The 12705-nt window shown below is 45.6% G+C and overlaps 1 protein-coding gene across 1 annotated transcript in view; it reads left to right on the top strand.

Moving 5' to 3' along the window:
• The window catches only part of ip6k1 (inositol hexakisphosphate kinase 1), a 58797-nt gene that overhangs the window by 33955 nt on the left and 12137 nt on the right, over nucleotides 1–12705 (top strand). Inside the window, exon 5 of the mRNA XM_067999017.1 lies at nucleotides 12481–12656. Within this exon, the coding sequence (XP_067855118.1) occupies nucleotides 12481–12656 (176 nt within the window). The remainder of the gene's footprint in view (nucleotides 1–12480; nucleotides 12657–12705) is intronic.

Raw genomic sequence — 12705 nt, 5'->3', positions numbered from 1 at the left:
CAATTCTGCTTTTAATCCCTTCGAAGAGCCTGTCTTTATACGCATGCAATGAAAGGTGATCATTCCATAAGAGACAGGAGCAGGAGTAGGCCATTCGGCTTCGCCATTTAATAAGATCATGGCTGATCTGATTTTTACCTCAACTCCACTTTCCCGCCCTTTCCCCATATCCTTTGACTCCCTTGCTGATCAAAAATTTGTCTAACTCGGCCTTGAATCTATTCAATGACTCAGCCCCCACAGCTTTTTGGGGTAAAGAATTCCAAAGATTCACGACCCTCTGGGAGAAGAAATTCATCCTCATTTCCATCTTAAAAGGGCGACCCCTTATTCTGAGACTATGCCCCCTAGTTTTAGATTCCCCCATGAGGGGTAACATCCTTTCAGCATCTACCCTATCAAGTCCCCTCAGAACCTTATATGTTTCAATAAGATCTCCTCTCATTCTTCTAAACTCCAATGAGTATAGACCCAACCTGTTCAATCTTTCCTCATAAGACAACCCTTCCATACCCAGAATCAACCTAGTGAACCTTCTCTGAACTGCCTCCAATCGAAGTATGTCCTTCCTTAAATAAGGGCACCAGAACCATACGCAGTACTCCAGGTTTGGTCTCACCAGCACCCTGTACAGTTGTAGCATGACTTCTCTGCTTTTATACTCCATCCCCCTAGAAATAAAGGCCAATATTCCGTTTGCCTTCCGGATTACCTGCTGCACCTGTATGTTGACTTTTTGTGTTTCATGTACGAGGGCACCCAGATCCCTCTGTACTGCAGCATTTTGTAGTATTTCTCCATTCAAATAATATTTTGCTTTTTTATTTTACCTCCCAAAGTGGATGACTTCACATTTTCCCACATTAAATGCCATCTGCCAAATTTTTGCCCATTCGCTTAACCTGTCAATATCCCTTTGCAGACTCTTTGTGTCCTCATCGCAACTTGCTTTTCCACCTATCTTTGTACCATCAGCAAATTTGGCCACAAGACACTCTCTGTTCCTTCATCCAAGTCATTGATATATATTGTAAATAGTTGAGGCCCCAGCACTGATCCTGCGGCACCCCACTAGTTACAGATTGCCATTTTGAAAATGACCCTTTTATCCCAACTCTTTGTTTTCTGTTAGTTAGCCAATCCTCTATCCATGCCAATATATTACCCCCAACGCCATGAGCTCTTATCTTGTGCAGTAATCTTTTATGTGGCACCTTATCGAATGCCTTTTGGAAATCCAAATATACTGCATCCATTGGTTCCCCTTTATCCACCCTGCCCGTTACTTCCTCAATAAATTTGTCGGACGTGATTTCCTCTTCATAAAACCATGTTGACTCTCCTTGATAGTATTATGAGTCTCCAAATGTCCTGCTACTACTTCCTTAATAATGGATTCTAGCATTTTCCCAATGACAGATGTTAGGCTAACTGGTCCATAGTTGCCTGCTTTCTGTCTCACTCCCTTCTTGAATAGGGGTGTAACATTTGCAGTTTTCCAATCCGCTGGGACCTTTCCAGAATCTAGTGAATTCTGGAAGATTACAACCAATGCATCCACTATCTCTGTAGCCACTTCCATTAAGACCCTCAGATGCAAGCCATCAGGTTCAGGGGACTTGTCAGCCTTTAGACCCATTAGTTTACCTAGTACTTTTTCTCTAGTACATAAGAACATAAGAAATAGGAGCAGGAGTAGACCAATCGGCCCTTCGAGCCTGCTCCGCCATTTAATAAGATCATGGCTGATCTGATCCTAACCTCAAATCTAAATTCCTATCCAATTTCCTGCCCGCTCCCCGTAACCCCTAATTCCCTTTACTTCTAGGAAACTGTCAATTTCTGTTTTAAATTTATTCAATGATGTAGCTTCCACAGCTTCCTGGGGCAGCAAATTTCACAGACCTACCACCCTCTGAGTGAAGAAGTTTCCCCTCATCTCAGTTTTGAAGGAGCAGCCCCTTATTCTAAGATTATGCCCCCTAGTTCTAGTTTCACCCATCCTTGGGAACATCCTCACCGCATCCACCCGATCAAGCCCCTTCACAATCTTATATGTTTCAATAAGATCGCCTCTCATTCTTCTGAACTCCAATGAGTAGAGTCCCAATCTACTCAACCTCTCCTCATATGTCCGCCCCCTCATCCCCGGGATTAACCGAGTGAACCTTCTTTGTACTGCCTCGAGAGCAAGTATGTCTTTTCTTAAGTATGGAGACCAAAACTGTATGCAGTATTCCAGGTGCGGTCTCACCAATACCTTATATAACTGCAGCAATACCTCCCTGTTTTTATATTCTATCCCCCTAGCAATAAACGCCAACATTCCGTTGGCCTTCTTGATCACCTGCTGCACCTACATACTAACTTTTTGATTTTTTTTGCACTAGGACCCCCTGATGGTGATTGTTTTTAGTTCCTCCCTTCCCTTTGCCCCTTGATTTTCTACTATTATTGGTATGTTATTAGTGTCTTCTACTTTGAAGACAGATACAAAATATCTGTTCAATTCCTCTGCCATTTCCTTGTTTTCCATTATTATTTCCCCAGTCTCATCCTCTAAGGGACCAATGTTTACTTTAGCTACCCTCTTCCTTTTTATATACTTGTAGAAGCTTTTACTGTCCAATGACTGATCTCTGGGGACTCCATTCTATATAGTGGCCACATATGATTACCTATCTCTTTCAAAGGGATGGTCCAGGGACATCTCTCCGAATTGTATTTATTCTTTTTACCTAATCCTAATGATTTCAAGTACATATGGCAAGACAACAACAACTTGCATTTATATAGCGCCTTTAATGTAGTAAAATGTCCCAAGACACTTCACAGGAGCATAATCAGACAAAATTTGACTCAAGACACATAAGGAAATATTAGAACAGGTGGCCAAAAGCTTGGTCAAAGAGGTAGGTTTTAAGGAGCGTCTTAAAGGAGGAGAGAGAGGTGGAGAGGCAGAGAAGTTTAGGGAGGGAATTCCAGAGCTTAGAACCTAGACGGCTGAAGGCACAGCCGCCAATGATGAGCGATTAAAATCGGGGATGCACAAGAGGCCAGAATTGGGGGAGCGCAGAGATCTCTGAGGGTGCAAGTCTTTCCAGCTCTCTCCCACACGGTGAATTGGGTCAAAGAAAGGCTTGAGACGCTTGTTCACAGCCTATATCTATAAACCTCCCAGACTCCAGTATCCTCAAAGAGAGAAAATGCTGGAAATACACAGCAGATCAGTCAGTGTCTGACTGAGAAAAGTCAGGGTTAACATTTCTTTACTCTGATGTGTTTCACACCTGAAATGCCATAACCTGCCTTCTCACAAATACTGACTGACCTGCTGTGTATGTCCAGCATTTTCTGTTTTAAATCAGATAACCAGCAGGGCATTTTTCCCTTTATATTTTTCAGTCTACTTATCTATATATTAGAAGCCAGTCCTGTTAATACTGAATAATAGTCATAGAAAATTACAGCACAGGAGGAGGCCATTTGGCCCATCATGTCCGTGCCTGCCGAAAAAGAGCTATCCAGCTTAATCCCACTTTCCAGCACTTGGTCCGTAGTCCTGTAGGTTACGGCACTTCAAGTGCACATCCAAGTACTTTTTAAATGAGTTGAGAGTTTCTTCCTCTCCCACCCTTTCAGGCAGTGAGTTCCAGAACCCCACCACCCTATGGGTGAAAAAAATTCTCCTCAGCTCCCATCTAACCCTTCTACCAATTACTTTAAATCTATGCCCCCTGGTGACTGACCCCTCTGCTAATAGAAATAGGTCCTCCTTGTCCACTCTATCTCGTCCCATCATAATTTTATATACATTAATTAAATCTCCCCTCAACCTCCTTTGTTCCAAATCTTTCCTCATAGCTAAAATTCTCCAGCCCTAGCAATATCATCGTAAATCTCCTCTGTACCCTCTCTAATGCAATCACATCTTTCCTGTAATGTGGTGACAGAACTCAAGCTGTGGCCTAACCAGTGTTTTATACAGTTCTAGCATAACCTCCTTGCTCTTATATTCCATGCCTTGGCTAATAAAGGAAAGTATCCCGTTTGCCTTTTTAACAGCCTTATCTACCTGTTCTGCTAACTTCAGGGATCTGTGGACATGCATCCCAAGGTCCCTTTGTTCCTCTACACCTCTCAGTATCCTCCCATGTATTGTGCACTTCCTTGTCTTGTTTGCTCTCCCCAAATGCATCACCTCACACTTCTCTGGATTGAATTCCATTTGCCACTTTTCTGCCCACCTGACCAGCCCATTGACATCTTCCTGCAGTCTACAGCTTTCCCCCTCACTATCAACCACATGGCCAATTTTTGTATCATCTGCAAACTTCTTGATCAAGCCCCCCTACATTCAAGTCCAAATCATTAATATAAACCACAAAAAGCAAGGGACCTAGTACTGAGCCTTGCAGGACCCCACTGGAAACAGCCTTCCAGTCGCAAAAACACCAGTCAACCATTACCCTTTGCTTCCTGCCACTGAGCCAATTTGGGATCCAACTTGCCACTTTCACTTGGGACCCCATGGGCTTCTACTTTTTTGACCAGTCTACCATGTGAGATGTTGTCAAAAGCCTTGCTAAAATCCATGTACACTACATTAAACGAGTTACCCTCATTGACCCTCCTTGTAACCTGCTCAAAAAATTCAATCAAGTTAGTCAGACACGACCTTCCCTTAACAAATCCATGCTAACTGTTCTGCAGTCGCTCGGTACATCCTTGACCCTGGCACCCGGGAGGCAACATACCATCCTGGAATCTTGTCTGCGGCCGCAGAAATGCCTATTTGTTCCCCTAACTATAGAATCCCCTATCACTATCGCTCTGCTGACCTTCCTCCTCCTCCCCCTGTACAGCTGAGCCACCCATGGCGCTGTGGACTTGGGTGTGCACTCCTCAGATGAACCCTCTCCCCCACCAGTATTCAGAACTGAATACTGGTTAGAGAGCACGATGCCCTTGGGACTCCCTGCACTACCTGCCTGGTCCTCCTTGTCTGTCTGACGGTCACCCAGTCCCTCTCTGCCTGCAGTCTCTTAAGCTGCAGGGTGACCACCTCCTGAAACGTGCTATCCACGTAGCTTTCAGCCTCGTGGCTGCACTACAGTGATGCCAGCTGCTGCTTAAGCTCCAAAATCCAGAGCCTGAGCTCCTCCAGCTGATGACACTTCCTGTACCTGTGGTTGTCCAGGACACGGGAAGCGTCCTGGAGTTTCCCGCATTGCACAGGCCATGCATTTGACGGGTTGGAGCTGCCCTGCCATGACTCAATTTATTACATTATTAACTAAACTTAACAAAAATAAACTTAAAGACTTCAAAGAAAAAAAAGTGAACTTTCATTTTATGTCAGCAGCTGCTTTGCTTTTTACGATATGTATCGGGCTGATTGCACGGAATTATTTAGCAGAGACCCCGATCAGCTGGATGTTATGCTATGTTGTGTTGTACTGCTTTATGTGCGTCATTAACTTAAGACATCAGAATTCAGCAGTGTTTCAGAAGTGACTTTTTACAGCCACGTTCCTTTCACAGGTGGGAACTGTTCACTAATCCAAATGTCCATCTGTAAATGTGGACTTAACCTCAGTTACCGTATAAATCTTCAGTGACTCCCAGTTAGCTGTTCTGTAATAATACAAAATACATTTGCTACATTTATATTACAGTGCAGCTACCAGTCACATCCTGACCCAGTCCCAGCTCCCTGGGATTCCCTGCTCCTCCCTGACTCGGTCCCAACTCCCTGGAATTCTCTGCTCTTCTCTGATCCAGTCCCAACTCCCTGGGATTCTCTGCTCCTCCCTGACCCGGTCCCAGCTCCCTGGGATTCTCTGCTCCTTCCTGACCCGGTCCCAGCTCCCTGGGATTCTCTGCTCCTCTCTGACCCGGTCCCAGCTCCCTGGGATTCTCTGCTCCTCTCTGACCCGGTCCCAGCTCCCTGGGATTCTCTGCTCCTCTCTGACCCGGTCCTAGCTCCCTGGGATTCTCTGCTCCTCTCTGACTCGGTCCCAGCTCCCTGGGATTCTCTGCTCCTCCCTGACTCGGTCCCAGCTCCCTGGGATTCTCTGCTCTCCCAGACTCGGTCCCAGCTCCCTGGGATTCTCTGCTCCTCCCTGACTCGTTCCCAGCTCCCTGGGATTCTCTGCTCCTCCCTGACTCGTTCCCAGCTCCCTGGGATTCTCTGCTCCTCCCTGACCCGGTCCCAGCTCCCTGGGATTCTCTGCTCCTCCCTGACTCGGTCCCAGCTCCCTGGGATTCTCTGCTCCTCCCTGACTCGGTCCCAGCTCCCTGGGATTCTCTGCTCCTCCCTGACTCGGTCCCAGCTCCCTGGGATTCTCTGCTGCTCCCTGGGATTCTCTGCTCCTCCCTGATCCAGTCCCAACTCCCTGGGATTCTCGGCTCCTCCCTGATCCAGTCCCAACTCCCTGGGATTCTCTGATCCAGTCCCAACTCCCTGGGATTCTCTGCTCATTCCTGACTTAGTCCCAGCTCGCTGGGATTCTTTGCTCCCCTCTGATCCGGCCTCAACTCCCTGGGATTCTCTGCTCCTCCCTGATCCAGTCCCAGCTCGCTGGGATTCTCTGGTACTGACCCTTCCACAAACTCCACATCCTTGCCATTCCCCCCCACCCCAGCCACTGTCTTGGATTGAACCAGACTGTTCGCAGTCTCGGTGGCCCATCTGATCCTGAGCTGTGTTTCTGACTGCATATGCTTTCCATCACAAAGACCACCTCTGTAACACCTGCCCTGCCCCAACCTCAACCGATCTGCTGCTGAAACCCTCATCTATGCTTTTGTTAGCTTCAGACTCGACTATTCCAGTGCTCTCCTGGCCGGCCTCCCATCCTGCACCCTCTGTAAACTTCAGCTCATCCAAAACTCTGCTGCCCATATTCTATCCTGCGCCAAGTCCCATTCACCCTTCACCCCTGTGCTTGATGTCCTACATTGACTCCTCTTCCCCCAATGCCTCACATTTCAAATTCTTATTCTCGCATTTAAATCCTTTCATAGCTTCATCCCTCCCTTACTCTGTAACATCCTCCAGCCCCAGCCCCACCCCTCTCCAAACTCTTCAGTCCTCCAACTCCGGCCTCTTGTGCATCCCCACTCCCTTCACCCCATCATTGGCGGCCCTTCCTTTAGCCACCTAGGCCCCATACCCTAGAATTCCTTCCCCAGACCCCTTTTCCTCTCCACTGCCCGCTCCTCCTTTAAGACTCTCCTTAAAACCCACTTCCGTCACCTCATAACTCCTTCTTTGGCTCAGCATCCATTTATTTGATTACACCTCTGTAAAGCACTTGGGGACGTTTTTCTATTTTAAAGGTGCTATATAAGTGCAAGTTATTGTTGTAGTTAAAAGTTCTCAATATCCATCAACGTTCCTGTGTGTTGCTATGTAAATGTGTTGTGGGGTTAATGGTCAAAAATGAAGTGTTGATCTTTTGAACATTCTAATAAATGCTAGTGGTTTTGAACTGATGATTTGGATCCTGTAAATTTTTTTTCTATATTCCGCTTATCAGCTGATGCCTGGTCAGTGTGAATGGGACAGGCCTATGGTGCATTTGTGTGACTGGAGCCTGGAGGTCTGTCACACTGATGGTGCCTGGGCAAGAACCATTTAATTTCTTATTTTTGGCAAATCTGCTTAGTCAGTAGGCCTTAGTGCATCATGCTTAAGGTCCCAAAGGGTTAACCTGTATTAAATTTGCTAGTTTGTTTTTGTATAGTCACTTCTGGCTGTTGCCCAGCTAGCAGATGGATTTATGTTGCTAATTTACGTTATGGTTGCAAATGCAAAGTCAGCAGTTTACAGCTGTTTTTAACTTGTTGGTTTTCTGTGGACAAGCAATTACTGAATTATATTCCCATGCTTTTTTTAAGTTGTACATGTATTGGAGTTGCTGATTGTAACCCACTGCCCTGGTAGAGCTGTACCTTTGCATTGTGGAGCTGTGAGTGAAGAGCCCCAGATTTCAGGAAGTAAGTTGGAAAATAACATTGATCCTTAACTTTCTGACAAAAGGCTTGCATAAAAGCTACGGACCAGGAATTTTCAGTCCAAAGCATAGCAATACTGGCAGCTTGCAGTATGGGAAGGGCAAAGCAGGCCTGGAAACACAACAACAAACAACTTGTATTTATATAGCGCCTTTAACAGAGTAAAACGTTTCAAGGCGCTTCGCAGGAGTGTTATCAGACAAAATTTGATACCGAGCCACATGGAGATATTAGGACAGGTGACCAAGGTTTTAAGGAGTGTCTTAGAGAAGAGAAAGGTAGAGAAGCAAAAACGTTTAGGGAGGGAATTCCAGAGCTTAGGGCCTAGGCAGCTAATGGCTGAAAGCTACCAGGATACCAGATGTAACGCAGAGAACATGTCTACCGCATGTGTTCTATGCACTCAGTACTGCAGCAGGGAGAGTGAAAGACATGCTGCAGTTCACATGCCACCAACCTCTGGAGCTTTAGGTTTTGTTTTCCATTACTGTAGTTTGCACACAGCAACAGTGAGCAGGAACGAGTTCCCAGAGCTTGTCTTAGGCTAGTCCAATTTGCATTAAAATAATTGTTAGCGTTCATTCTGCATTATCTTCACATAGGGAAAAAACTGCACTTTTCTCTCTCTTCCTCCACCCTCAATTTCTTCTTCATTTCTAACTGGCTGTTGTCATGCTGTGAGAGACAGATCAGTTCTGATTCTGCTTACATGGACTGTTCCCAGTGGTTAACAACAAAAAGGGAATGGCTGCAGCCAGGCTCTGCATTCACATGGCTACTTCCTATCCCTTCAGGCAGGTAAAGCACCAGAAGCACTCCCAGATCAGACCATGCCTTCCAATAAAAGCCCACCCACCTCTAATCTGGGAATTCCCCCCCGACTCCCACTGCAGGTTGTCTGTTCTCCAGTCCTTCTCTACTCCTACTCCAGACAGTGCGAACAGAACTTTCCTGCTCTCCTTATAGTATCATTAATACTGTAACCATTTTGTGCAAAAATGCGCTGTGGTTTAAGCGTGTGGATTAGTATTGCTGCTTTTCCTGATTTTCTCAGCTGAAGGCGCGGGCTCATCCTGGGGTACAGTTCCATGCACACCAGTCGCTTTTCATTACCTCGCCCGAAGTGGCCATTCAGCTTTGGCAGTGACTGTTGACAGGTTATTCTACCAAGGAGGGTATTACAGCCAACCACAATGCTCACCCAATGCCTACACAGCTGGATGGCGATCAGGAGTGGGATCACCCTCCCCCCCCCCCCCCCCCCCCTACCCTGATGTTTCTTTCCTCCTCCCTTGGCCACGGGTACTGAAGGGAATGCTGTTACCACTTCCACCACCTTAGGTGTCGGTTGTTCACTCAACATAGACTGGCAATCAAACTGGCGACCTCCTTGGTCAGGTGTATGTTGGTTTCACACCAGATGGTGCATCAATCAACAGAGCTGTCAACCAGAGCAAGTTACTTTATTTAACTGACACCCTTGAACCCCTCTGAGCTAACTCTGCCTTTCTGAAGGGCTGCTTCTGCTGCAGTTCCTTTTACATTAGTCGTTCCAGTTTTTAAATGAACACTGATCGATCTCCCGTGGCATTGCTCATGGGTAGTCCAGGATCTGAAATGTGGTTTCTGATGTTTCCCGTAGTCCCAATGCAGCATAAGCACAAGTGCCCCAGCTAATTTATTGAAGAAATATATTACATGACTAAATCAAGATAAAAATGACATGCATTACTGATGCTGAATGGTATAGACCTCACAATATATTACAAGACTGTTTACCTACCACATTACAAAATTTGCTTAAAATGTAAGTAACTTTGTTCTTCCATTTCCAAAACCTCTTGTTCCCAGTTATTTTCACCATAAAATATTTTTTTGCCCTACCTTTGTCAATATTTGCTTAAGATGCAAGTACATTATTTATATTTTTATTCTTCCCTCCTTCCTCCTTTGTCTTAAATTAGTTACAGAATAAAATATATTTTTGTCTTCCCTTTACTTTCCACGATGGATTTGGAATCCTTGCTGAAGCTGCCGTTGATGTAGTGCTGTCAAGGGAGGTTTTTCCTATGCGAGCCAACCCCTGAACAGTTGGCCATTCCCCCATGGTTCAGGACTGACTGACTCTGCCGCAATGTATTAGGTCAGCATCCAAGCACCTCGCCAACATCCGACTCCGACCCTGCTGCAAACATCAGTTCCTCCTCGGCAACATAAGGAAAAACCTCACCCAGACAACACCATTAGCTCAGAACCTTTAGTGGCTTAAACTGTGCAAAAGAGCTGGAAATATTAAATCTTTTTACTTTTTCTGTCACTCATGTCTTGCAGTTGGTTAAGTTTTCTGCCTGAGTATTGCAATTTCACAGAAGGCTGGAAGCTACAACCTCCATGATGCATTTCTCTCTCTCTCTCTCTCTCTCTCTCTCATATGGCCCCCCCCCCCCCCCCCCAAAATCCTTTTCTGCCTGGTTTTCACGTGATGTGGGTTATTGTCATGCTTGTTTGTTCCTTTGGAGTGAAAACAACTCTCTTGAAATCTTTGTCTCAACACAGAATTTATCGACAGCTGCTGGCAATTCCAGAGCCCAGCTGAGATTTCAAACTCAAGCCCCAGGTTTCAGACAGAAAGGCAGGCCTGTGTGGATGGGCTCAGTTCTCCAAGCTGGGAAATGTGCATGGTGTATCTAGCTGTGTACACTGACCTGTGACAGAAATTATTTAAACAATTTGATTAGTTTTGGGTTTTGATTTGTTCACATTGAGTGATTCATATTTGGTAATGTTTTGAGCCAATTACCAATTTTTGCTCTCCATGCATGTTGCCTTTGAAAAGAGTGATGGGACAGTCCTGTATTAGATACAAGACTGTTAATTAAATAGATTCTTTAGTTTTGGGAGAGGGTTAAATCCTGCTCTGTCCCCATTTACAAAAAAAATCTCTATCTCTCCATTTAGTTTTTTTAAACTGTTTCAGCTGCAAGTAAATGTTGCAATTGATGGGATCAGCTCTGTCTATATGGCCCCTCCCCTCATCATGTCTTCATGCCCACCCAGTCAGACTCTGCAGCGCTAGCTATACAACATTACACATTGCCAGGGCTGTGCGGGTCTGACTCTGGCAGGTTTACTGTGGTGGAAGAGCTCTGTGAATTGGTTATAACACAGACTGAAGCCAAATGTTCCCCTCTCGCCACAGGCAGTATCAGCTCTGCAAATCAGCGAGCAAACATTCAGAGACCCTTTGGCGCGATGCAGGTGCTCGTGAATACACTTAAGTCATTATCCCTCCATCTGTCACTCCTCGTCCTTCATGCTAGTCCCTGTCCTTGATTTTCTTTTTCTTGCCAGCAGGACAGTTGAAGAAAATTGAGTGGTGTTATAATTTGTATTAAAACCGCATTTGTACTCTGGAGCCTGGATAAATATTTCTAAAAGAGTAAACTTGAGATGGCCTTCCCTATTGTTTAGCGGTTAAATGCACTAGGATGCTGTGGTCCTAATTCATACAGACCAGGAGGTCCCAAGTTTGTTTCTTGGTCTGTGCTAAATTAGCTGTTACAACACGGAAGGAGGCTATTCGGCCCCCGCCCTATCCCTGTAGCCCTGCACATTTTTTCCCTTCAAGTACTTATCCAATTCCCTTTTGAAAACCGCGATTGAATCTGCCTCCAGCACCCCTTCAGACAGTCTCGGCTGGGGCCAGTCACTGAAGTTGGCTGTACCACCCCTGGGCTAAAGAGTTGGGGGGAAATTTTTCCTGGATTCCTGCTTCTGATCTCTATCCAATGAATCCTCCTGGTAAGTGTGCACATGTGGACATCAGTGAGAACAGGATTGGGCTTGGTTGTGGTGCCTTCCAAAGTCGAATATCTCACCAGTATTCACTATTGAGGCTCGTACATGTAGAATGGCCAATTAGGTGAAGTAATGGATGGCTACTAGTACCCAGCATGAGGTAGTGGGGAGAGGGAGTGAGATAAAATTGGTAGAGAAATACCTTTTGAACTGTTAGACTGCTGATAGGGCATGTTGGTCAGTATTGAAATATTAATCCTTACACCAAAATTAAAAATGGCTTTTGCTTTACTCAGTGAAAGCTGTGATAAGAGATTGGATAATGTGTAGTTTAAAAGCCCCTCGTATAAGTCAGTGTTTCTGTTACAGCTGGTCAGGAGGGGTTAGTGGGTCATATAGTTTTGGCCAAACTATTCCCGTTCCTCTTCATAGCAAGTCAGCCCAAGAGTGGTTGTATCTATGGAATGACTTCAGGATGGACCGGGTATGATATTGTGCAGATTCAGGGCTAAAGTTTTGGCTGAGGAGCAAGGCCTTAATGGTAAGGGCAATGCCTTTTAATAAAGTCCCCTTGCTGTTGGAATAGCTTTATATTAGGATTGTACTTGGTGGTTTCTGCTTTGGAACGGGCGGGACGTTCCTTAATAAAGCTCGCCACAGAATTTCTGCTCCTGGAGAACGTGGTTCATCAGTTTGGGTATCCTTGTATTCTGGATCTAAAGATGGGGACCAGGCAGCATGGAGATGATGCCTCTGAGGAGAAGGCAGCACGACAGATGAGAAAATGTGAGCTGAGCACATCGGGAGCACTGGGTGTGCGAGTGTGTGGGATGCAGGTAAGTGACTGATCTAAAATAATAAAGTGCAGCCCACTGTTCAGTTCGA

This window comes from Heptranchias perlo, chromosome 17 (genome assembly GCF_035084215.1).
Source record: "Heptranchias perlo isolate sHepPer1 chromosome 17, sHepPer1.hap1, whole genome shotgun sequence".
In the NCBI taxonomy this organism is placed as follows: domain Eukaryota; kingdom Metazoa; phylum Chordata; class Chondrichthyes; order Hexanchiformes; family Hexanchidae; genus Heptranchias; species Heptranchias perlo.
The sequence above is the reverse complement of the archived record's forward strand: the minus strand, read 5'-3'. Positions and strand labels throughout refer to the sequence as shown.